Genomic DNA, 25,727 nt, shown 5'->3' with positions numbered 1-25,727 from the left:
CATATGAAGGGTACACGGTTTGCGTCTGACGACCAGGTTGCCGATGCACTGCGCCGTTGGTGTCGTCGTCAACAGCCGCCCTCAATCATCTCTACGACGGCATGCGGAGAGTAGCGCACCGGTCGCGGAGGTGCATCGACTTCCGGGAGAGGGGGGGGGGGAGATATTTTTTAAAAGTTATGGGCTCCTGGGAAAGAGGAGATTCCATACTTTCATTCGGACATAACATCTTTATTTTCAATCACCGAATTAAAAAGTTACAGCCGAGAAGGTAAAACGTATTGATTCCCCCTCGCGTAGTGATCTTACATAGAAAAAATAGAGTTATTTTTTTTCTTCTGATAATGTTTCAACGCTGGCTTTGGTGCTTGCAAGATTTCTTACAATTACTAACATAATAAGAAACAGAGCGCGTGGCGAGTTCAGTGCGTCTTTTTGACGCTCCAAAGTCAATGGGATTTATACATTGGCCGATTAAAATGACGAAGGGACCACGAAGCGATTTTTAAGCGTGAATGTTAAAGCCACGTCCGGCCTTATTTCAGGCTGTGAGTGACAACAGATCAAAAGGCCTCTTAAGAAACGAGGTGGATTTTTCTTTTCTGTCTCGTTGTTTAAGGGCCTGTTCACACATATTCACAGGCTTACGTTATATCAAAGATTTATGAGCGCTTCGACGCATGTGACACTGGCTTTGTTTCGCTTATACTCACACAGTGCAGCGCTAACTTCGTCTTTGCATTATTTCATCGCTATGATGCCCGCGTGAACCGGCGTATAAGGTAGCCATGATTTCGTCAATGACGGCCCAGCAGAGACTTCTCAGACGCGGGTGCACTCACGGTGAGCGCTGAAACCTGTCGTCTCAGGAGCGACGCTGTTCAGGTCTCCGACGTAGGGGATGGCTTGGCCGCGTGCACTCACCACGGATCTCGGGACTCTGCGTGACGATACGGGTGGCCGGTCCTTCCCCGGCCGCCGTGGACGCGGTCACCCAGAACTCGTAGCGCTGACCCGTGCGCAGCCCCCGGGTCTCGTGCCAGAACTGGGACGAGGGCACGGCCACGTGTCGCACGGGGCCCACGTCCGCCGCCGGCGGAGCCGCAGATCCCGGGCCTATCGCCGCCGCCGCCTACATGCACGAGCAATCCCCATGAGTGGGATGAAGATATAAAAAAAAAATCTGAAGATATTTTTTTATTAAGTTACGCGCAAAGAATTTTGAGGGTGTGGAGGAGACGATAGCGCGCGAGGACGCTAGAATGCCGAGCCATAGCTTCCTCTGTACTCACAAAACCTGGCAGTTCGACGACGGAGCCATAGAGTGCCCGGTGGCAGATTTGGAGCGCCAGGATCTGGTAGCACAGAGCACTTCTTGGGGAGCCTGGACGCCAGCGCACAGCTTTTGCAGTGGCGAGAACCCGAAACATGGTTTTCAAACACGACGAGAAAAGAAGCGGTAGCGCGAAGAACGCGAGAAGCATGAGCGGACATCTCATCGCTCGGGAGAAGTGTGTTTCGGCGTCTCGCCGCAGCGGGGCGCCCGTCACGTGGCTCTCCTCTCATCCGTTGTCTGCCGCTCTATCTTCTCGATTTCGGCGGCTGCTTCTCGTGGCGATCTGCCAGGCTTTGTCAGTATAGAGGAGACTACGGCCGAGTTCTGTTTCGAACCCGTTCGAATGTCAAATGCAAGCGTTCAGCGTTCCCCGTTCGCATTCGGACGCGTTCCAACAGTCAGGAGAGACAAAAACAGCTGTCTTCACGTCTACCCACCAACCATTCCAGCCTATGTTCTCAAATTTACTCGATCTTACTCCAGGGTAAGGATTTTGTACCTTGGCGTTCGAAAACCTACCCGCGTCCAGCGTTTTGTCTATCTGTGTTGTTACGTGATACGACCTGACGGGGTAGCTCGGATCCATTTGGGAGAGATTTGGAACAGAGCCCCAGTCAGAACCCCACGTTCTGACGACCCCGCGCGCTCTTGTCTCCTCCTCTTCCTCAGTTTGTTTCTCGGCGCATGGGCCTGACAATGTACAAAAAAAAAAAAAGAAAAAAAACGACACGAAAACGCGACATGGAATTGACGTCATCCGGTAAAATTGGCGGGCGATGTTTCTTCCGCCAAATTTAATAGACGGTGGTCACGTGTCGTTCGTTATGTAGCCGCCACGTAACATGACACACCCATAAACCGTAAAGTACTCTGCGTACAAGTATTATGTCAGGAATGACCAAATCAGACTCTAAGATGTTTCACAAATATATATATATATATATACATAAATACAGGCGATATGCGCGTCGCTAACGCGGGAATCGGCGATTATCGGTAGAAAATGTTAGCCGACCGACAACGGAGTGAATGTAAAAACAGAAATAAATAAAGGCTTACTCGCAAGTTTTCTTAACAGTAAAGAAATAATAGTAATTTAATACTTTTTCGAGTAACTTGCTATTGCAATGCATTTATTTTAACTGAAGTAGTTATAATTTTCATTAGAATTACAATCTTGACTCAGTGTCCAACTTTCAGTTAGATACTGAACTTTATTTTATACAGTGACTGAAAAAAGAAGTACTGTAAGCCGCAGGCCGTTTCATATATTTGACCCTTAGCCAGTGCGCGTGGCACTGGCTGTCAATGATTTTTATTCAAAATACTTCGAGTTGTAGTGATAAAAATAAAACAACAACCACGCTTTAACGATATTACTAATATAAAATATAATATAACAACTTTAAGATTATTCAGAACCTCGCACCCTAAACTATAATTTATAAGCTTAACGAAACAAAGAAACAACACGTTATTAATGTATAACGCTGCACGGTGAATCCTCAATTAATGGGAAAAAAGCGAACAAGTACATACCTTCATTTCTGTCACAGTAACGTTACTACATCATTGTAGCAAAAGTTGTCGCGAAAAATTATATTTCAGAAATAATTTAGAATGGCACTATTACGCAGTGTCAGATTTAAGTGTAATTACCTATGTTTGAAGCTAAGTAATTGTAATTGTAATTCAATTACACTGCGCAAGTATTTCACGGATGTATTTTTGGCGAATGGCAAGGTTTGTAATTTGTCGAGACCTAAATGAACGGTCGGTGTTGTGACACCAAGCACGGAGTGAGCATATCTCGAAATTCCAGCAAAGTTCGGCATTTTGGGACTGACAAATATCTATAACGGATCCCTTTTTGCTCAAGCACTAAATATAAGATATATCTAATTTTTCTTTTCGGTTTCTACTGTCCTCATAGGTTGATGTCTGGTGGCACTTTGATACCCAGAGTGATCTTAACGGGCAATCGGTGACCTCAGTTAATAGCTAACTACGAGGAAGTGTTCTGCCGCCCTTCCAGCTTCTGCGCGCTTTTTTTATTATGCGGAAAGCAAGTCGTCCGCTTCTTGCGCAGGGGTCACAGTGACGTCAGAAGGACGCCGAGTTTTGATTGGCTTTGATTGAGAGGATAGTGGGCAGACCTCAATGCTAGATGCCTTGAGGTCTACCCACTATTTTTTTTTAATCAGCCAATAAGAGCTCGGTGTTCTGACATCATCGAAACCTCCGGTGCAAGAAGCAGACGAACTTACGCTCTGCATTGATGGCTATCTTGCGAGCATTGCGACTTTTACTTGTAACAAAACCGGTATTTGAGAGGTGACTGAGGTGACGCATTAGTAAAATGATTTTAATCTAGAGCATCAATCGCTTGCGCTGCATTATCCTCCCGTGTATTAATGTTTGTGGACATCGGCGTTTGTGTTTTTTTTTTTATCACCGATATTAACCACGCGCTCACTGATGCATACTAAATGAGATAACGCGCACTTGAAATCCGACGCCGGCAAACCAGCTGGAGTTGCGTCTTTGTGTTGCAGGTTGGAACGAAACGCCAACTTTTTAATATAGCGAACTTTCCAGATTGCAGGCACTGATGGCCCGTGTTCAATTGGTGCTTTGATTTTGCGAGCACGAGCTCCCGCTAGCAATGCACCCTGAGTAAAAACACTAAACTAAAACCATTATACAACAAACTACTTCAGGCGTGGTGCCGTAAGATTTCGCCTTATAGCTGCCTCTCCCAGCGACTAGTGACAGCCGCTAATAAGGGCTCAAGTGCCCACTATGCATAATTCCTAGAAATGATGCAGCCAAAAAGTTCCAATTACCGTCCTTTTTTTTTATTCTCTTTTTTTTTACGTAGGTTTGCCTAACATATATGTTATTAGTTATACTTAGAAATAATGGTTTGAATGTTGTTTTTCAGCTGGCCAAGCTAGTTATATATATATATATATATATATATATATATATATATATATATATATATATATTGTAAGGCGCCGCAAGTCAAAAGGCTCAAATGACGTTAATTTATTCGCTCATGGATTCTCTGAAATATGGCACCATAACGTGAAAACCAAATTTGCTCGACGGTCGCTCTTGACCAACGCCTTCTCCCTCGTGAGACCGAGCCGCGGTGCGGCTGGGGCTAATTTAATTTAGACGCCCCGTTGACACGAGACATCGGTTGGCATTTCGGCGCCGATAGATCGTGAGCGATGCAAACGTTAACCCGTGACTCGACTCGAGAGGGGGTAACATTCTGTGCCGAAAACAAACAAAAACACACACAGAAAAAAGAGCCTTTCGATGTGTAGACCCGACGTCGAGCGATAAATAAAGCCTCTTAACGCGTAAAATATGAAAGAGATCGAACGCGTTAAATAAATAAGCAGATACACCCCCTACCGGTTTCAACCTCAGCAAGGATTCAGCGACGATGTGCTTCTCGTTTTTGTTTTGTTTCCTCTCCTTCCTCAGTTTCGACTATTAAAAAGCCAAATAAAAAAAAAAAGGAAGTGTGAAAAGAGATATATACGTCCGAAACAGACCGGCAAATTTCTATCGAGGGCTCGGCAGCAAGGAACGCTACATACGGGCACTCCGAGAGAAGTGCAGTGCACGGCGCACGCTACACACAACGTCGGGAGATTTACGAAAGCGCATTGAGGCCCATAACTCACGGCTGCAGGGAAAAGCGGCTTTGAGAAGAGCAACGTGTCTGCCTGATCCACTTTTCCGAGCTGTTCCGCCGCATCAGTCGCTGCAGATGTTGTTCGGAGCGGCACATGAGCTCCGGCGCAGTTACATCTCGGAGGCTGGCCCCCTTGTTCTTTATCAATGGCGACACGCTCATACGATCTGCGCAGTCGTCGTCAAATCCCATTGAGACCAACTTTCCAGCGGCGTGACGCCTTTCTTTATATATATGTTTTTTCGTGTATTTTGCGCCGGAAAGGAGAGGGGGGGGGGGGGGGGGCGACTAACGGTTTACGTGTTTCTCCCGAAAAAGAACCTCGAGGGAACCGCCTATTTATTCGTTTTTTATTTTGTCTTTTTTTTTTTTTTTTTGCCGGCAGCTTTTATAGGAGCATAGTGACGGGCCCCGTGTTGGGGCTTATTTGTTGCGTCTGTTTGTCCTTCTCTTATTTTTCTATGTCGGTTCAATTGCCAAGAGCCCTCCTTCTTGCGGCGCTCTTTTTCTTCTTATTGCTGTCGGGAGGAAATCCGGTGAAAAGCCGTATCGATTCATTCGGCTGTGCGTCCCAACTGGGTTGTATGTGAGTCTGTGTCGCTCAAGGCCCCGCTTTCAAGAAACTAGACGGCTTCGGGTTTCCATGATGTACTTTTCTTTCTCTGTCTCTTTCTTAGTCCGCTTCTTGCGAGAGGGGTCTGCAAAAGTCTATGTCCAGCAGATCAGTGGTACTCTTCTTCCGTTTAGCAGCAGCTCAGAGCTCGAGCAAAGTTTTGGATTTCCTCCGCTAAGCCTTAAAGTCGGCCGCGCACTCGAGAGGCTTTTTTGAAGGCCTCAAGTACCGCGCGCGCAAAAAGAAATAAATAAAAAATAGAGCCAAAAAACGTGAATTGCATGGGCAAACGTGAACCTTCTCAGACCGAGCGCTCAGAAACAGCTCGTTTTCTTTTGGCTTCTTAGCTGCGCTTATCAATGAACAGATGGAGCGGGCGCCAGCAGGGATTACGACTACGGTGACAACCTGCTGAAATGGAAACCGTTCGTGTTTTGAGCTGAGCAGACTATGCAGACGTAGATCTAGCGTAGTGCACCCTGCACTACGATCAATAGCTCACTTTCTCAACCCTCTGGCTCATTGTTATGTGTCGGGAACAATTCTGTCCATAAAATAAAATGGGTTTCACGACTGTCATAATAAACACGCTGCGTTTGCGTCTATATTTTTAAAATATATCACACGGTAGTAATAGTGAACTATCCCCACGCTAGTGATTAAAATTCAAACTAAGCTTTACTGCTTTCTCTTTTTGAGTACGATGTCACTCGCCCTTCTTAATGAATAAGCTGATAAAAGAAACAACAATGACTGGCGCTTAAAGAGCATTAGGGGGCAGTATGTTGTACCCCCAGAGACTGAGTGCGGGCACGTGAATTTCAAAATGGGCGTCTTATAGAAGGTTATGCCTCTCTATGGATACTGTCCACGAGTGGCCGTGATTCTCAAAGATTTGGCGAGTACCACGAAAATTCAAAGAGAATACGAGCTCTACTCTCGTGAATTCTCTAGAATCTAGGTAATTCACGAGAGTAGAGCTCGTATTCTCTTTGAATTTTTGTGGTGTTCGCCAAATCTTTGTTAATCCCGTTAACATCACGAGCTTGTGGCAGAATCTCTTTTACGTCGTACTTCAAGATGTCTTATTATGAAGTCTGCAGTATTAAGGAGTTGAGGCTCAGTGTCGCTCTTCTCTTGTGCCTTCTTGCGCCTTTCGTTGCCCGTGGCCAGTCCTTTATCCTAGCCGCGTGCCAACCGCGCCACGACGGCAGTGTTCGGCAAAAGCCTCCGTACCAAGGGCCAGGCGCGCGGTTCGATGTAACGAAAGTCCCGGGTCGTCAAGTCCGATACAAACACACAAGGTGCCTATATACTCTTATATGAGATATTCAAGAGGATGCTTTGATCGTTCGAAATACTAGTCAATATTTCTAAGTACCCAGTTGGAAATAATCAAATTTGACTTGACGAAGTCTAAGTGCGCCTTCTATATTCTTTTAATGCTTACGCGTTACCTGCTATGTGCTGTGCATATTTTATGTCGCCTTGTCCTGCGTTCAACGTTTTTTAGTGAAACTCGAGCTTGACACTTATTGCATAATATTCAGTTCATAAACAGATTCTGTGTTAGAAAGCGACAATTGCGTTTCCATGCTGTGTCGCGATTTCTACCGTTGCTTTTCATGTTCTGATAATTTTGATCTTTCAACCCCTAAAAGATTAACCTTGTACGCTTCCCTTAGCGCTTGCAATAGCACAAGAGAATCGACCTATCTTCGCAATGGGACTTCAGTGAAGATCTATCAAAGAGCGACCTTGAAACGCGATGCCGAAAGTGCAGAAAGGTGTCTCTGAGATCGTTTTCTCAATGTTAGTACGCTTTCCGCAGTCATTGCAACTTAAGATGCGTACGTTTACTTGTATCTTGCGTGTCTTTTTTTCATATGGAATAGGCGAGCTCGCGTTTGCCAGACTGTGATTACGCAGGTGTGATATTGAGATTTCTGTTAACGGAAACTATGACTAGGCACTGGGGTATCACACATTATATGTAAAATGCATTATTATTTTCCACGTGCTTGATAAAAATATACGAGCCAGTTTTCATCGCGAGACATGAATGAATTCTGAGCACTGCTTGCCCTTACCTGTTTCCTATAGCCGTGGGACCTGGAGTAGACGGTGTACCTGAGAAGGACACCCCGGGACCTCACGGGGGGCTTCCAGCTCACCAAAATAGCGTCGGGTGCCAAGATCAGAGCCTTGATGTCCTCGGGGGCCTGGGGCACTGAAAGGTTTCCCACACTCATGCGCTGTAGCTGACCAATTATTGGAGAAAACATTTATCCTTCAAAAGCATGTGAATTCACCGACGTCAACAGCCAGACACCCTTTCATCCTAAATAACATTTAACAAAAAAACTATGTATCGAATATCAATACGAAACCGCGCTGTTCAAAAGCTGCTGCAATCGTATATATATATATATATATATATATATATATATATATATATATATATATATATATATATCTATAAAAAAGAAACGGGCGCCATTTTTATTTTGGGGAGGACTGTGAAACTTTTTATATAACATGGGCAAAACATCAGTCACTATTAGTTCTGTACCGCCGTTCATAAAGTCTCCGATTTCAAAACCCGGTTATACACAAGAGAATTCTTGACGAATTAATGCTCCCGAAAATACTAAATGCATCTACAGGCTGCAGTTGCTTGTCACACGAGTTATCCAGATCACGCCTTTGCTCAGTCGCTCACTTGACAGAGATATGCGGATGTGTGATTTGAACTCAACACTCTAAGAAATGCCTGCACGTCTGCTTACCCGCAACACACTCGAAGAGCCAATCTCTGCGATCTAAGAAATCAGCTCAGCGAATGATGAGGTGGAACATCCGTTTAGATCTAAAAACGAAGTCTGCGCTGTGGCATTACACAATACAAAGCATTATGCTTGCATTGCGTAATGACACAGGCAGACTTAATTTTGAGGCCTAAACAGATGTTCCGCCTCATCATTCGCTGAGCTGATTTCGTAGATACCACAGAATGTCTCTTCGAGTGTTTTGCGGGTAAGTAGATGCGCAGGCATTTCTTCGAGTGAATTAACAATAACTCGGTTGAAACTTTATGATAAGCGAAATTACCATGAGACCTTTCGGTTAAGGAAATATGCGATGGAGATTGGAAGCCAACTGAGCACTCTTAAGGCCGATTCTCAGACACAGCGCAACGCTATCTTTACGCTGAATCAACACTTTTGAAACTGCGTTAACTTTGCATAGTCTTGAACATAATTACCAGCGACGCAGTGCTGCATCAGTTCAATGCACTGGTATAGTGAAAACTCAGTCCTGCCTCAGAGCTAAGATCAGAGCTATGCTATGTGCCAGGTCCTTAATTTGGCTTCACTTGGGTTCCAAGTAAATGAGCGTCCCACATAATATTTCCGAAACGAGGGAAATGCTTATCTATGTGGATCGGGACTTATATGAAAAATATGTCGGTTTATTTGTGAATTGTTTACTCGGGTATTATCTGGATCCACCCCTTGTTCAACTTATTCCGGAGAAGCGGAACATTTTTGCAGGATGTTCCGGTTGGTACTGGAGCAGATGTAGAACAAGATTTAATATCCCTGTTTTACGGGCAACTGAAAGGCCTTCAGAACGAACTACTTTAACGAATTGGCGAATCAGCTCTCGATCTCAACTCTGCGTGCGCCCCTGGGCATGCGCTGGTTTGCTGATCCTTTAAGAACCTGTTACATTAAGGAAACAGGACGGCGACATCAACATAACATGTTGATCAACAGTCGTGCAACATGTTGGCCTTTGGTTCTGTTGCCCAAGGTGTTCCCATTGCGGGAACATCAGCACAACATGGACGACAGCGACATTGTTGCCTCGGTGTGAGAGCTCACGGCTACAAAAACAGCAGAAACTTGTTAAAGTAGTGAGTGCGCAGGCGAGCTGGTGGATGTTAACCATTTTGTTCTTAGCCCGAGACTGAGACAGAAAAAGAGGAAAGTTTTAAAGTAGAAAAATGAGCAGTCCTCGACTGTTCATTTTTCTTCTACTTTGAAACTTTTCTTTTCTCCTGCCTCATTATTTTCGGGCTAAGAACAAAATGGAGAAACTTGTTACAACGCGCGTTGCTTGGTTCGGTAGATGATCGAATTTTGTGCTGACAACACGACAACACAAACTGCTTGGACGAGCGTGAAGCCCTCCATCAGTAATGTATTTCCTTAAAAAAAAGTTACCAAAATAAGGGCTGGTAAATGCTATTTAACAATATCCAAGCCTTGTGTGCCGCTGAGAATGTCACAACTGCTGTCTGTCTTGAGTATTTAAAGAGTCAGTTAATATTTGAATTGCTGAAAAGAATCAACCCACATGTTCCTGGAATGGTAAAAAAGGCATGCGTACTTATACTCGTTGAAAATATGTTAAAGTAATTCACAAAAGCCAGCGATCCCAAAATCAAACTAAAGAAAGACCGCGGTCGAAAATGATCGTGGATATTTGGAGCTTGAAAACAGCAGATGGAGACACGTAAAATTATTTTAAAACCCTGAGCGTTAAGACGAATGAAGCGATCCTAAGCCAGACAGGGAAGGCAAATAGACACCATTAAAATATTTATTATACCGATCGTTGTGACGGCCATACCGTCAGTCGATCGTAAATGATTATGACTGAGCGCCAGTCTACACAAAACGCTTTGGGGTACAGTGGCTATGACGGTTACATTAGAAATGGGACTTTTTTTTTTTAACGTAGAACGGCTTCATGGCCTGACATAAACCTTGAAATTAGCAGTGATCTTGTCTTCCTCGGTTAGAGCTAGCTGCTTTGTCACCGAATGAAGCCCTTCGGACGCGCTGGAATTTCGTTGAGGACATTTCCAGCGACGCCGCACTGCATACGAAAGAAGGCAAACAAACAAAATGCTGCAATGTGTTGGCCACGCCGTCAGCTCAATCTGACAGAGTGTTCTCGGACTGTCGGAGAACAAATAGGCCAGCACGGTTGCCGGGGGACAAGAAGATGTTTCCAAACAGTTGATGTTGTCTCAATCTGACAGGGTTGCCGGAAATATGTTTCCCTTGTGTTGACGGTCGAGGTTGTCCCACTGTTTCATCAGTGTGACAGCACCCTTAGAGGAGTTTGTGCTGAAGCCCTTTTCTGTTCCTGTGAAACGGAAGCTGTGTTACGGGTACTTAAAATGTTCTAACAACAAACTCAAAACAAAATAGGCGAATCACCGCATGCCGATGGGCACAAGCAGAGTCAAGAATGCAAGCTGACAGGCCGATCTTTGAAGGAGCTCGTTCTGAATACCTTGTAATTTTTTTAAAATGAGTCATTTACAATTTAAGAGCAAATACACAAGTGTTTACTTTCCTCCTTAGCACTCCTGCATTTGATTCACGAAGCCTGTTCTTTATGTGGTCTTATACCTGAATTTTTGATGCGATTAATTTATGATTTTTCTTCGTGTGAAGTATATACCCAGGTAGCACAATTATTTGGGCCAAGATGTGGTTTTGTCTGGATATCTAGAGCTTTCAAAAGTGCAAAAAAGCCAAGAGAGTGCCAACCTTGACCTTCTTTGACCAAAGTCTGGGTACCTTTGTCCTAATTCGCCAAGCAAGTGCCGAAGTTAGGCTTCACTACTGGCAGTTTGACTGTGATCTGGAAATTTTGGGCCTAAATTACCAAACAAATTCCAGAATTTAGGCCTGACTTCTGGTTTTTTAGTTTTCATGTAGTTACAATGGGCCTAAATTGCCAAACGGGCACCGAATTCAGTCTTCACTGCTGGTTCTTCGGTTCATTCGTAGCATCTCTGACTTAAGTCCGGCACATTGACAATTATGTGAGGAGCCAGAGAGAAGCTATAGAAATTCCAAAGTACTCTGGCACGTATCAACGTCTTGGGGCAAAACCGATTTTACAAGCTTTGCCAAGTTAAGCCGTGGTCATACAAAATACAGTCTGTGTAAAGATTCTAACACGAGTCTCCGCGAGTACCGTGCTTTGAATGCTGCATCTCAATGAGTTCAGGAATAAGCTTGGCACGCGGCATTCGAACCACGGACATTGCGGGGACTCGTGTTTCCAGACTATCTTTTGTATGATGCACGAGCAGTGTGACCCCGGCTTTAGGGGTTTCTCCGGCGTGCTACCTGGGTATACTCCTTTCCGAAAATGGCTTCTGGCCGCTACCTCTGAATCAGTTACCGCCTAGGGTGCGTTCTCGGAACCCCTGCATAAGCGATGAGCCCGCACCTGACCAGTTGTGAATTTCGCATGCTGGACAATGATCTGGTATTGATAAATTAAACCTCACGCAAATAAAGCGACGGCGTCTTGACTTATCGCCCCGACGCCTGGTCGCGTCCATCGGCTGTAACCTTTCTGCTCTGTTCCAGACTACGGCGAAACTCATCCCTTGGTAACCGTTTCCTGCTCACCTGCTTCCGGCGTGCTGCAATGGACGGGGTCACTGAAGGCTCCCGCTCCTGCTCCTGTTCGTGCGGCTACGCGAACGCTGTAGTTGCTGTAGGGCTCTAGGCTGCTCAGCACGGCCGCCGAGGAGCCTGCATTCACGTCCCGCTCCGCCCAGCTGTTTTCTTCCTCGCCGGTGAAGCCCTCGTATTGTGCTGGAATATTTCGTTGTGCTCGTATAATTAAGGACACCTTCAGTTAACGCCAGAGACACTATTTTATTGTACATAGGGTGTCGTAGCATTGTAAAATGTATTGAATCGCATTGCCATTCATTTTTGTTTTGGTGTTCAATATTTCACTAAAGTCACGTTGTGCCTCTCCCACCACGGTTCTGGTTGGAACAGCCAGTGTTATTTATAATAAATAAATAATACCCCACTTCTCATTAAATCCGGCCGAGTCGATCAAGCAGCACCAAAATTTCATCGTCATGGCGCTCGTAGTCTTTGTAAGTTTGACCATAGCCACCTATATACTGACAAAGCCTGGCAGACCGCCACGAGAAGTGGCCGCGAAATGGAAAATGTTCAACGGCAGACAACGGATGAGAGGAGAGCCACGTGATTGGTGCCCCGCTTCGGCGAGACGCCGAAACACTTCTCCCGAGCGAACAAGTATGTTTTGGGTCCTCGCCGCTGCAAAAGCTGTGCGCTGACGTCCAGGTTCCCCGAGAAATGGCTCTTTGATGCTCTGTTCTACAAGATCCTCGCACTCCAAATCTGCGACCGGGCACTCTATGGCTCCGTCATCGAACTGCCAGGCTTTGTGAGTATAGAGGAGGCTATGGCTGGATACATCACCGGCTATACCAACGACGCACGGTGAATGGTCCGTGATGCTGCGCTTCTCACAGTGCGTGATTGGCTTAGCCGGTGATGCATCAAACGCAGAACGACGACGAGCGCGCCATGATGATTCACTTTTGGTGCTGTTGGATCGGCTCGGCCGAATCGTAGCGTTGGCTATGGTGGGACTTGTTGTGAAGCGGAGTACAATAAGGTTCAGAGTAATGCCATTTCAACCATCTTGGTGATAAAAAATCATTCTTTGTAGTTGTATAAAACCTTTATCTGAATTCGCCGGAAACGGCTTTTCCGTACTCCAGAAATGTTAAAAACAGTCCGTGACGGAGTAAAAACAATATCTCCCGTGCGTATACCTAAAGCCGAGGAAGTCGCGTTTTTGAATCCTGACAATCGTCAAAAGAACCCTTTTGAACAGCTCATCCAGCAACATTGGCGGACGCCATTCATTGGGCACGAGGCATGTGATTAGATCCGAGTCCTCGCCGAGCGCTGACGCAGCACTCGCACTCGATACGAGCTGAGCCGTATAAACACATGGTTCAGTTATCACTAAAACGTGTTGGTACTGATTAAACATGATTAAAGTTGCGCACAAAAGGACAGGGACAGAGGGGAGAAACACGTAGACGACAGACAAGCGCGCATGTGAGTTGTGAATGCGCGCCTTTCTGTCGTCTACGTGTTTCTCTCCTCCGTCCCTGTCTTGTTGTGCGCAACTTTTAGCCATGTTTAACATATGGTCCTAATTAGAAACTTGCTGAGCACTATCGAAAACACAAAGTCAGTCGATATCAAAAAGACTTGGGGCGCTAAATTGATCGCTCCTGCAGCTGGAGCAAGGCTAAAGGTGCGATAACGCGCCCGCGCGGTTGTTACATTTCTTATCCGCATTTGCAGGAGTGGTAACTTTAGCGCACTATTGCGCTTGCCACGCCCTCAAAGTCCTTCTAAAAATGACTGATTTAGGGGTTTTCAATGATGCCCAGCAAGTTTCTTAGAGGAGCCATATTTCCATTACGCAAATTAAGAAATAAATTAACAAAATTTTGTTAATTATTTGACTTATAGTGATTATTAGCCCTTATATTATGCCCCTAACTGTATAACTCACGTGCACAAAAAAAAAGTTGTATGAATGTTTATACAGCCGGAAGTTAGTCAGCCTTAATGGGCGTCTGGTGTCTCAGCCGTAATTGATAAATTTAGCCAGGGCAGTACAACCGCTAACCTGGCGTTTTTAACGTGCACCACGCAGTTGCGATATACGGCCGCACGCCGGTACGATGCTCATCTAAATTTCAACGGGCAGGGGTGGGGATTGAACCCAGGATTCCTGGGTTCCTCAGCTCGAGCTTTCGTTCCACGTGCTCCGAGCTGGTGTGCGCTTTTACTCAGCAACCGATTCCCCACTTGCACAAACCGCATTAAAGGGTCATCGGAAAGGGACGAAAAACAAATGCTGCTCTAAGGGCGTCATGCTGCTCTAAGGTACGACATTGGTTAGTGCGTCGAATAGTGACGTCAGAGACGCGGCTCACTTCTTCACCGTGCTGTAGGGTAGGGAATCCCGTGCCATAGCCTCCTCTATACTGACAAAGCCTGGCAGATCACCATGAGACGTGGCCGCCGAAAGTGAAAAGGTAGAGTTGCAGACAAGTGGCATATAACGGGCGCCCCGTTGCGGCGAAACGCAGAAACACACTTGTCCCGAGCGATGGAATGTCCGCTCGTGCTTCTCGCGTTCCTCGGGCTACCGCTTCTTTTCCAGTCGGGTTTAAAAACCACGTTTCGAATCCTCGCCGCTGCAAAAGCTGTGCGCTGACTATAGGCTCCCCGAGAAATGCTCTGTGCTACCAGATTCTCGCGCTCCAAATCTGTGACCGGGCACTTTATGGCTCCGTCATCGAACTGCCAGGCTTTGTGAGTATAGGGGAGGCTATCACTGTGCCTACGTCGCCACCATGTCCTTGTGGATGCCTGCCGGAGTTAGGCCCTTCCGAGACAAATATTTCATCACCGAGCGCCTCTTCACTTCCTTCATTTTAGCTCGGCTGTGCCGATTTCTACCTTCTGGTGGCTAGCACAGGAAGAAGATATATTGTGTGCATGCGCTATTTTTGGTATCGCGAAGCTCAAAAAGTGCTCGTGTGTTATAATAGTTTTGCCCTTGTGCTTTCATTCTTTCTGTGTCAGGCCGAGTACTTTTGGGACCCCCTCGTACAAATATAGAATAATAGTGAGAAGGGAACCGTCAATACTAGAAGGGTGACGACGTTAAATAACACGAAATGCGAAATACTAAAGATAAATAGATACTCTTTTTACAACTCATTGCATCAACAAGCACGAGAACAATAAAAACATAAAAAAACACCCAAATAAAGAGCAACTCTTCACAATATCGTTCAAACAATGTCGGATCTAAAAGAGTGACAATGTTTTAAGGACAACTGCAAAACAATGTTTTAAAAAGAAAACAAGTTTCGCAAATCGCTGAAATGCTAGTTGTATTTTATGCGGAGTTCTGTTTTTGCGGACGGCCATCTCCAATAATGAACGCTTAATGGAGGCTCCACTCCTTCCGCGACGTCATAAAAGTAATGACTGGTGCAAGGACGCTATTTCTATATAGAACTTGGGGGGTGGAGCCCGCCCTATAGTTCTTTTTGCACTCTAAAAATGCCTGCAGATTTATTGTCCTGCAGAGCAGACAGACGACGAAACCCAAAATTGGCTTAATTCGGAAGTAGGATCTTTCCAAGAGGATTCCACTTGTGAATTGTCTTGTGTATTGTCTATGCGCACGTATCGTATTAAGTGAGACAACACACTCTGTCTTACCTTAGTACGCACTGCCTCAAAGTTTTCAAGATTGTACTCCTATCATTGCGGCACGAACGTTCAAGCAGCAGATACGCTCTTAAAAGCCAGAACTTGGAGCACGTAACCTTCGCTGCGTTCCACGGTGGCGCAAGCCGCCACCTGATTAAAAGGGTTCAGCCATTTGCGTCCATCTATTGATTCATCCGTACCCACCGAACGTAGTTTGGGCGCCCGCCGCTTTATGGCGTCTCTATGTGGAAAAGTGCAGAGCCGTATATGGGGAGAGTTTGGTCAGTTTATGATCTCGCCGCCGAAACGCTCTCCTCCCGAGTGAGCCAATCAGCACGCGGCGCAGAGCGAGAGGCATGAGCGCATGCGCGTGAACTCCCGGCTGCTCCCAGCTGAGTGGGGAGGGCCGCCATCTTCGATCATTCTCCCGGCGGAATACGTGGGATTGGCATCTAAACCTCGATTATTGCCTTTTATATCGCTGGTTCTGGCAAGAAAATGACATTCTGTTATTCCTCGGTGGGTTAAAAAGCTAATAAATGAAGATTTTTTGGCGTATGGCCACGAACTTTTATTCAGGCGAAAAAGAAGTCGGCCCGTAGCAGACGACGCGTAGGACGCGTAGCCTCTGAAGTGCTCTTCTCCGACCAGTCTCCGACAGCGTTGCTAAAAAATGGCGGTCGTTTCCTCTCTGCTCCCTTCTTTCTCTCTCGCTCCCTCGGCGCTCTCCTCCCTTTCATTTACTTTTCTCCTCTCCGGCGCCTTCGTCGCCACACCCACTGGCCAAACTCTCCCAATATACGGCTCTGGAAAAGTGGTTAGCATGGCGCGCTGCCGCCCGATTAAAACGGTTCAGTCGTATGCACTCTTCCAATGATTCATCCGTACCCACCCACTGCCGGCTGGATACGTGCTCGCTGTCGTACTGTCTGTCCACTGAGGCGTGATAACACCTATGTTTACGAAGCGACACTGGCACATAGTAGACTAAGTGCCAGTGGGCGGCCGGGATGACCTAGCCACGCGATAACGCAGCGCATGCGCACTGTCGACCAATCTCCGATGGAGGCGTCCGCCATTAAATTGCAAACGGCCCCTGTGGTTTGAGTTGCACCCTCTCTACAATCTAGGCTATCTACGAACAATAGGCGACAGAGGCGACGCCGCCGGCGTGACCCTTTGCAACAACTCTGGTCAAAGCAAACTGGAGAAGCTGACCAAGAAGAAGCGAACACATAAATCGTTTGGAAACTATCGCAGAGCCTGCTATGCCATATTCCTTACTTTGTTTAGGAAATGTGACATGCGCGTAAGCTTCTGCTAGATTCTCGGTGACTGGCAGTGAACGTTAATTCTGAGCGTGAACTCTGAGAATCACTAGAAAAATCACCAGCGCTGGTCGAAGACCTGAATGTTGACTCTCCTCCAGGTATACTGGCGCGGCACGAAAATCGCAGGGTGTGAGCATTTTCTTGTTTATTCATTTAATTGCCTATAAAAGAATAATCTGCTAAATGCATCAATAAGGAAATAGAGGACGTTACGCATACACCGTAGATTGCTACTTGTTGAAAAGAAGGGTGTTTCTTGGTATTTTATTTTTTTTACGTGGTGCTTAAGGATTAATCGCTGGGCAGCTGGCGGAAAGACACGCCAGAAGTCTTCAACGATGTTGACGTGCGATTCGAGACACAACAATACACCACTGGGCAACGAGAAACAGACCCCTCTCAGCAGCAGGGTTAGCAGGGTGGAACAGCCAAAATAATAGGGTGCCAGCGCCCCCCTGCAGAAAGATGCGCATATGTAGTTTCTCTTGTGACGGAAAGGGGCCGTGTAAAAAAGAAGCGCGCGAATCCAGTCCGGCCGTGACCCACCGAACGTAAAGGCGCATTCCCACCGGCGATATAAGCAGTCGCACGATGCGACTAGATCGCATCGAAAAAAAAAAATGAGATGGTCACACCGGCGTGCGCGATGAGCGAGTCCAACACCTTCGTTGGCGAGTCGTTTCTCGAAAACTCTCGCTCCGAACGCCGTTGATTGGCTCAGCCGCTCCGCGACTAGATCGCATCGCAAAAAAGTCGGGTCGACAAGCGACGGCTCAAATCGCGTCGCCTTTTGCCCGCGATGGTCGCTTTTACGATGAAAGTTATCGCGCGACTAGATCGCATCGGCGGTGGGAACGCGCCTTAACTCGGGCACCTGTCGCTTGAGGGCGTCTCTATCCGGAAAAGTGGCTAGGTGGCGCGAGCCCCCGCCCGATTAAACGGGTTCAGCCACATCTATCCATTGGTCATCCGGTGGCTCATCTTCATTCCCTTCATAATGAGAAATATTAGTAACGCTCCGCGAGGAGCCGTAGATAATTAATGCGGTTCTTGAGGTAAAAACTAGCATAGTCACAGAACGGCTTGCCGTCTTGCTATTTTTTTGTGGTTTGAGAACAGGCGGTACCGCGTGCGGTATGTTAATTTGCACTTGGGGTTCAAAAAGCACGAATAAAAATTACCCCCTAGCTTACCGTGTTGTGTACGTATCTGTCGGTAGATGACCCTGTATCCCTTGTGGACGCCGTCCAGGTTCTTTTCGAGCAGCTTGGTCCAGCTCACGCGAATGGTGGTCGGGGAACTGGAGCTGCACTGCACTCCCGGAGGAGCCACCTGTGGTACTGCAAATCCACGTGACAAACGTCCTCAGTTATGAAAAAAAAAATTATATATATCTACGTAACTTTCTTCCACCAACAGGCAGAGCGATTTATCACGTTCCACTTCACTAAGCAGGCAGTATAGTCACCCGATTTTCAACCGAGATTTTTCTTTGCATTCCCTTTCTTTCTTATTTTGTTTGCAAGAGGAAACACTACCGCTTCGCCTTTCTTCTAAAGAAGCGCCGTCGTCTACTAAACCTCAGAACAGGAGCAGGGACATAGCCTCCTCTATACTGACAAAGCCTGTCAGATCGCCACGAGACGCGGCCGCCGAAAGTGAAAAGATAGAGCGGCAGACAATGGATGAGAGGAAAGCCATATAACGGGCGCCCGCTGCGGCGAGACGCCGAAACACAATTCTCCCGAGGGATGGAATGCCCGCTCGGGTTCCTCGCGTTCCTCGCGCTACCACTTCTTTTCTCATCGGGTTTGAAAACCACGTTTCGGGTCCTCGCCGCTGCAAAAGCTGTGCACTGAATACCAGGTTCCCTGAGGAATGCTGTCTGCTACCAGGTCATCGCGCTGCAAATCTGCGACCGGGCACTCTATTGCTCCGTCGTTGAACTGCCAGACTTTGTGAGTATAGAGGAGGCTATGGCAGGTCACATTATTGGGATTCACGGATCAAGGTCAGCGAATGAGAAGACTAAAATGAAGTCGCTCGTTTGATTTACCTCCCAAACGTCCAATATGCAGTTTGCATTGGCGATATATACAGTGATCTGGGTTGCTTAACGGCGTGACGTCGCCTTAGACCACGACTTGACACCCCACTATTCGCAATTTTCACAACCTCTAGGGGCCGCGCTTGCGCCTATCAAAATGGCTGCCATCTGGATGATCGTCGTAGAACCGCGGTACGAGGCTGGGTCGGTGACGCGTAATTCTAGTTTTGCTATATGCAGGCAGCATTTGAGCCTTCAGTTATTTTTTCACGTCAGGAACGTGTAAGCCAAGCACCTTTTTTACAAAGCCTAATATTCAGAAACTAAGGAGCACGATTCTCACACCGCACACTATCGCTGAAAGTTGCGAATACTATAGACGTTTCCACATTATGTGCGAGTGTAGCAGAAGCTACGAGAGCGAGCTCGTGACTATCAGTATCCCTACTAAGCAAATACGCTCGTGCAGTGTAAGCTTCGCTCAAGACAGCACGCTCATGGTTGTAAATTCAGCTTCGCTGGCACCAACGTTACTATTTCACCTCATTCGGTGGGAGTTGATACCACGAGGGCGCCACATCATTTGGTGCCTTAGTAGAGTTACGGTGGTGTATTTATTTGTTTTTCAGCAACACACAGCGATCGGATAAGAAGATTTTCCTACGGAGAAGTACCTGTAATACGTTCGTAGGATCCTGTGCGCTTTGTAAGACGTAGTAGAAATAAGAAAAGAATGTGAGACGAAAAGAGAGAAAAAAAAGGAAAACCGGAAGCGGACAGGGGTCCGCCGATAGTGGGTGGCAGTGAGCTCGTTTGCAAATAAACAACGGTGAATACTTGGTGTCAACTATTTTGTGTTACATTGTCAAGGCTATAGCTTCCACAGTCCTGCAGCCTCGCACTGCTGCGAGAGCACGTGGCTTCTTGCGTCTCATTCGGATGCGCTCGCGTATCTAGATTTGACATAGTTGAAACACTGCGAAAGCTAAGCTAGTTTTGACAAGGTAACACAAAATAGTTGACGTCAAGTATTGGCGGTGAGAAGCTCGCTAGGGGCGTTTCTGTTTTCCTCACTATAAAGCCCCTTCATGATATACCTCACTATGAGTAGTGCAGGTGCTACTCACGCGGTTATGTTTTAATTTTCATAGTGCATAGAAGCTTGGCATTGCACGAGCTTGCGCCAGCAAAGGATGGTGAAGTATCCTCACTCTGGGTTGTGCAAAAAATTCCACCAGGCGGCGAGACCCAAACTTCTCGCCTCGGGCTCAATTACGAAACTACCCATAGACACTGCTTTTACGAGCAGTACCCTCCTCTCCCACCAAAACCAACAAAACCAAAAAAAGAAAGAAAGAAAAGCAGGATGGGGGCGTGTTTACTCAGCATTGTAAGACTATGCCTCTCAAAGTGCGATACGCCAATTTGCTATCACTATTGCAATAGTAGTACTATTGGTAACAATAGTACGATCACACCACTATTGATTTTTCCATTTGATTAATATTACGAGTATAATTACTATTACCCTCATGAGAGTATTACTAGATTTACTTTTTTTTTACATTACTATTATGATCACTATTACTAATTATGATCCCTATTACTAATATTCGATGTAGCATACATAATATCCAATGAATCGGCGTAGTTGTATCAAAATATATTATTGACCGAAATAAGTCCCCTAACGACGCGTTGGGCGTTATTTTAAAGCTCCATCCCCAGAAATCTGTGCCATCGCATGCTAGCGCCATCTCTTGGCGGATTATGGCAACGCTCCCATAGAAGCAATGTATTAAATATAGAAATACGGCAATATTTGCTCAACATCACATTTTTTCAGATTTGCCATGCTACCCGTCCAATCTCTGACACGATCCAATCCTTCCGCAAAAAAGTCAAGATTACAGCGCATAAACTGCAGGTTCCTCATTCGAGTAAATTATTTGATGCATAGCCGCTATGGGTGGTATCAGGTTTGATCGGTTTTTAAAATATATTATTAGGTGAGTGAAATAAATTTTAATTTTATATTATAAATACAACCCTCCCCCAATCATATGACAAAGTTTCGTGATTTGTATGATATTTTGTAATGCGTAGAAAAAACATCTTTCTGGGGCACCTCTCCCAAACGTGCCACACAAAGTGATTTTCAAACCTCCCTAATTTAAAAATACAGAAAGATACGAGATTTGCCATATAACTGCGACAAGGCAAAAACATCCAGGAAGCGTAGTGTACGCTCTGTCTTCTCTCAAACTTATTTGCTCGGGTTCCTGAGACCAGTTTGTCGAACCAGGCGCATAATCGATCAGCCAGCTGTTCAGAATCGTTTCCTGCATTCTGCTGCTGGGATCACTAAACTACCAAACAAAGAAAGCAACTATTTGTTTTTTCATTTAGAAATTTTATCATGGCTGAGAAAAGGTATAGAAATATTGTTATTAATCATTAAGAAATTATTGACCTTGGCGAAGCTACATTTAGGGCGAATAAAGTGGGAATATTGAGTGATTATTTGGCAAGGAAGCTGACTGTACTTGATGGTCTCTTCATGACACGTCAAGCACATAAATTCAAAATATCAAGTAAAAAACATGTCGGTCGATCCAGCGAGGAGAACATTGGAAAATGAGAACTACGTAACGTCCTCGCTCGAACGCCTTTCCCATCGAGGAGGTTTATTTTCAAGGATATGCAGTTGTACCATGATTGATTTGATGGACTTAAATTTTATCATTTTTCCCAGTTAAAGACCCGAATGTTCTAAACAAGTTCCTTGTGGATGAGCGGAGGCCGAAATTTGAAAAGTTGGACGAAGCCGTCAAAACGGAAAAACCAGGTCTAGTTTGAAGCGGTTTTTCTCACGACAGATTTATTTCCAAGTATTTGCCATGGCACCAGCATGTAGTAGAGGGATGAAAATGATATATGTCGCCCAAAATGGGTGCATGAGCCGTGCTCCAAAAGTTCCCTGTGAAGGCGCGGGTGCTCAAACCTTAAAAATGGGACGAAACCGTCGAAACGGAAAAACCAGGTCCACTTCGGAGCGGTTTTTCTCAAGACAGATTTATTTCCAAGTATTTGCCATGGCACTAGCATGTAGTAGAGGGGTGAAAATTATATATTTCGTGCAGAATGGGTGCATGAGCCGTGCTCCAAAAGTTCCCTGTGAAGGCGCGGCTGCTCAAACTTTAAAAATGGGACGAAACCGTCGAAATGGAAAAACCAGGTCCACTTCGGAGCGGTTTTTCTCAAGACAAATTTATTTCCAAGTATTTGCCATGGCACTAGCATGTAGTAGAGGGATGAAAATTATATATTTCGCCCAGAATGGGTGCATGAGCTGTACTCCAAAAGTTCCCTGTGAAGGCGCGGGTGCTCAAACTTTAAAAATGGGACGATACCGTCGAAACGGAAAAACCAGGTCCACTTCGGAGCGGTTTTTCTCAAGACAGATTTATTTCCAAGTATTTGCCATGGCACTAGCATGTAGTAGAGGGATGAAAATTATATATTTCGCCCAGAATGGGTGCATGAGCCGTGCTCCAAAAGTTCCCTGTGAAGGCGCGGGTGCTCAAACTTTAAAAATGGGACGAAACCGTCGAAACGGAAAAACCAGGTCCACTTCGGAGCGGTTTTTCTCAAGACAGATTTATTTCCAAGTATTTGCCATGGAACTAGCATGTAGTAGAGGGATGAAAATTATATATTTCGCCCAGAATGGGTGCATGAGCCGTGCTCCAAAAGTTCCCTGTGAAGGCGCGGGTGCTCAAACTTTAAAAATGGGACGAAACCGTCGAAACGGAAAAACCAGGTCCACTTCGGAGCGGTTTTTCTCAAGACAGATTTATTTCCAAGTATTTGCCATAGCACTAGCATGTAGTAGAGGGATGAAAATTATATATTTCGCCCAGAATGGGTGCATGAGCCGTGCTCCAAAAGTTCCCTGTGAAGGCGCGGGTGCTCAAACTTTAAAAATGGGACGAAACCGTCGAAACGGAAAAACCAGGTCCACTTCGGAGCGGTTTTTCTTAAGACAGATTTATTTCCAAGTATCTGCCATGGAACTAGCATGTAGTAGAGGGATGAAAATTATATATTTCGCCCAGAATGGGTGCATGAGCCGTGCTCCAAAAGTTCCCTGTGAAGGCGCGGGTGCTCAAACTTTAAAAATGGGACGAAACCGTCGAAACGGAAAAACCAGGTCCACTTCGGAGCGGTTTTTCTCACGACAGATTTATTTCCAAGTATTTGCCATGGAACTAGCATGTAGTAGAGGGATGAAAATTATATATTTCGCCCAGAATGGGTGCATGAGCCGTGCTCCAAAAGTTCCCTGTGAAGGCGCGGGTGCTCAAACTTTAAAAATGGGACGAAACCGTCGAAACGGAAAAACCAAGTCCACTTCGGAGCGGTTTTTCTTAAGACAGATTTATTTCCAAGTATTTGCCATGGAACTAGCATGTAGTAGAGGGATGAAAATTATATATTTCGCCCAGAATGGGTGCATGAGCCGTGCTCCAAAAGTTCCCTGTGAAGGCGCGGGTGCTCAAACTTTAAAAATGGGACGCAACCGTCGAAACGGAAAAACCAGGTCCACATCGGAGCGGTTTTTCTCAAGACAGATTTATTTCCAAGTATTTGCCATGGAACTAGCATGTAGTAGAGGGATGAAAATTATATATTTCGCCCAGAATGGGTGCATGAGCCGTGCTCCAAAAGTTCCCTGTGAAGGCGCGGGTGCTCAAACTTTAAAAATGGGACGAAACCGTCGAAACGGAAAAACCAAGTCCACTTCGGAGCGGTTTTTCTTAAGACAGATTTATTTCCAAGTATTTGCCATGGAACTAGCATGTAGTAGAGGGATGAAAATTATATATTTCGCCCAGAATGGGTGCATGAGCCGTGCTCCAAAAGTTCCCTGTGAAGGCGCGGGTGCTCAAACTTTAAAAATGGGACGAAACCGTCGAAACGGAAAAACCAGGTCCACATCGGAGCGGTTTTTCTCAAGACAGATTTATTTCCAAGTATTTGCCATAGCACTAGCATGTAGTAGAGGGATGAAAATTATATATTTCGCAAAAGAATGGGTGCATGAGCCGTGCTCCAAAAGTTCCCTGTGAAGGCGCGGGTGCTCAAACTTTAAAAATGGGACGAAACCGTCGAAACGGAAAAACCAAGTCCACTTCGGAGCGGTTTTTCTCAAGACAGATTTATTTCCAAGTATTTGCCATGGAACTAGCATGTAGTAGAGGGATGAAAATTATATATTTCGCCCAGAATGGGTGCATGAGCCGTGCTCCAAAAGTTCCCTGTGAAGGCGCGGGTGCTCAAACTTTAAAAATGGGACGAAACCGTCGAAACGGAAAAACCAGGTCCACTTCGGAGCGGTTTTTCTCACGACAGATTTATTTCCAAGTATTTGCCATGGAACTAGCATGTAGTAGAGGGATGAAAATTATATATTTCGCCCAGAATGGGTGCATGAGCCGTGCTCCAAAAGTTCCCTGTGAAGGCGCGGGTGCTCAAACTTTAAAAATGGGACGAAACCGTCGAAACGGAAAAACCAGGTCCACTTCGGAGCGGTTTTTCTCAAGACAGATTTATTTCCAAGTATTTGCCATAGCACTAGCATGTAGTAGAGGGATGAAAATTATATATTTCGCCCAGAATGGGTGCATGAGCCGTGCTCCAAAAGTTCCCTGTGAAGGCGCGGGTGCTCAAACTTTAAAAATGGGACGAAACCGTCGAAACGGAAAAACCAGGTCCACATCGGAGCGGTTTTTCTCAAGACAGATTTATTTCCAAGTATTTGCCATGGAACTAGCATGTAGTAGAGGGATGAAAATTATATATTTCGCCCAGAATGGGTGCATGAGCCGTGCTCCAAAAGTTCCCTGTGAAGGCGCGGGTGCTCAAACTTTAAAAATGGGACGAAACCGTCGAAACGGAAAAACCAAGTCCACTTCGGAGCGGTTTTTCTTAAGACAGATTTATTTCCAAGTATTTGCCATGGAACTAGCATGTAGTAGAGGGATGAAAATTATATATTTCGCCCAGAATGGGTGCATGAGCCGTGCTCCAAAAGTTCCCTGTGAAGGCGCGGGTGCTCAAACTTTAAAAATGGGACGAAACCGTCGAAACGGAAAAACCAGGTCCACATCGGAGCGGTTTTTCTCAAGACAGATTTATTTCCAAGTATTTGCCATAGCACTAGCATGTAGTAGAGGGATGAAAATTATATATTTCGCCCAGAATGGGTGCATGAGCCGTGCTCCAAAAGTTCCCTGTGAAGGCGCGGGTGCTCAAACTTTAAAAATGGGACGAAACCGTCGAAACGGAAAAACCAAGTCCACTTCGGAGCGGTTTTTCTCAAGACAGATTTATTTCCAAGTATTTGCCATGGAACTAGCATGTAGTAGAGGGATGAAAATTATATATTTCGCCCAGAATGGGTGCATGAGCCGTGCTCCAAAAGTTCCCTGTGAAGGCGCGGGTGCTCAAACTTTAAAAATGGGACGAAACCGTCGAAACGGAAAAACCAGGTCCACTTCG

The 25,727-nt window shown here is 45.8% G+C and overlaps 1 protein-coding gene across 1 annotated transcript in view; it reads right to left on the bottom strand.

The window, feature by feature from the left end:
* Positions 1 to 25,727, bottom strand: part of LOC121837457 (Down syndrome cell adhesion molecule-like protein Dscam2) — a 64,027-nt gene that overhangs the window by 24,143 nt on the left and 14,157 nt on the right. The window contains exons 5-8 of the mRNA XM_042293063.1: positions 18,310 to 18,456; positions 12,111 to 12,299; positions 7,755 to 7,894; positions 925 to 1,132 (exon numbers count right to left, since the gene is read on the bottom strand). Coding sequence (XP_042148997.1) covers positions 925 to 1,132; positions 7,755 to 7,894; positions 12,111 to 12,299; positions 18,310 to 18,456 — 684 coding nt within the window. The remainder of the gene's footprint in view (positions 1 to 924; positions 1,133 to 7,754; positions 7,895 to 12,110; positions 12,300 to 18,309; positions 18,457 to 25,727) is intronic.

Source organism: Ixodes scapularis, unplaced genomic scaffold (genome assembly GCF_016920785.2).
Source record: "Ixodes scapularis isolate PalLabHiFi unplaced genomic scaffold, ASM1692078v2 PGA_scaffold0__279_contigs__length_252992795, whole genome shotgun sequence".
Classification (NCBI taxonomy): domain Eukaryota; kingdom Metazoa; phylum Arthropoda; class Arachnida; order Ixodida; family Ixodidae; genus Ixodes; species Ixodes scapularis.
Note: the sequence above shows the minus strand (reverse complement) of the source record. Positions and strands in the feature narration are given on the sequence as shown.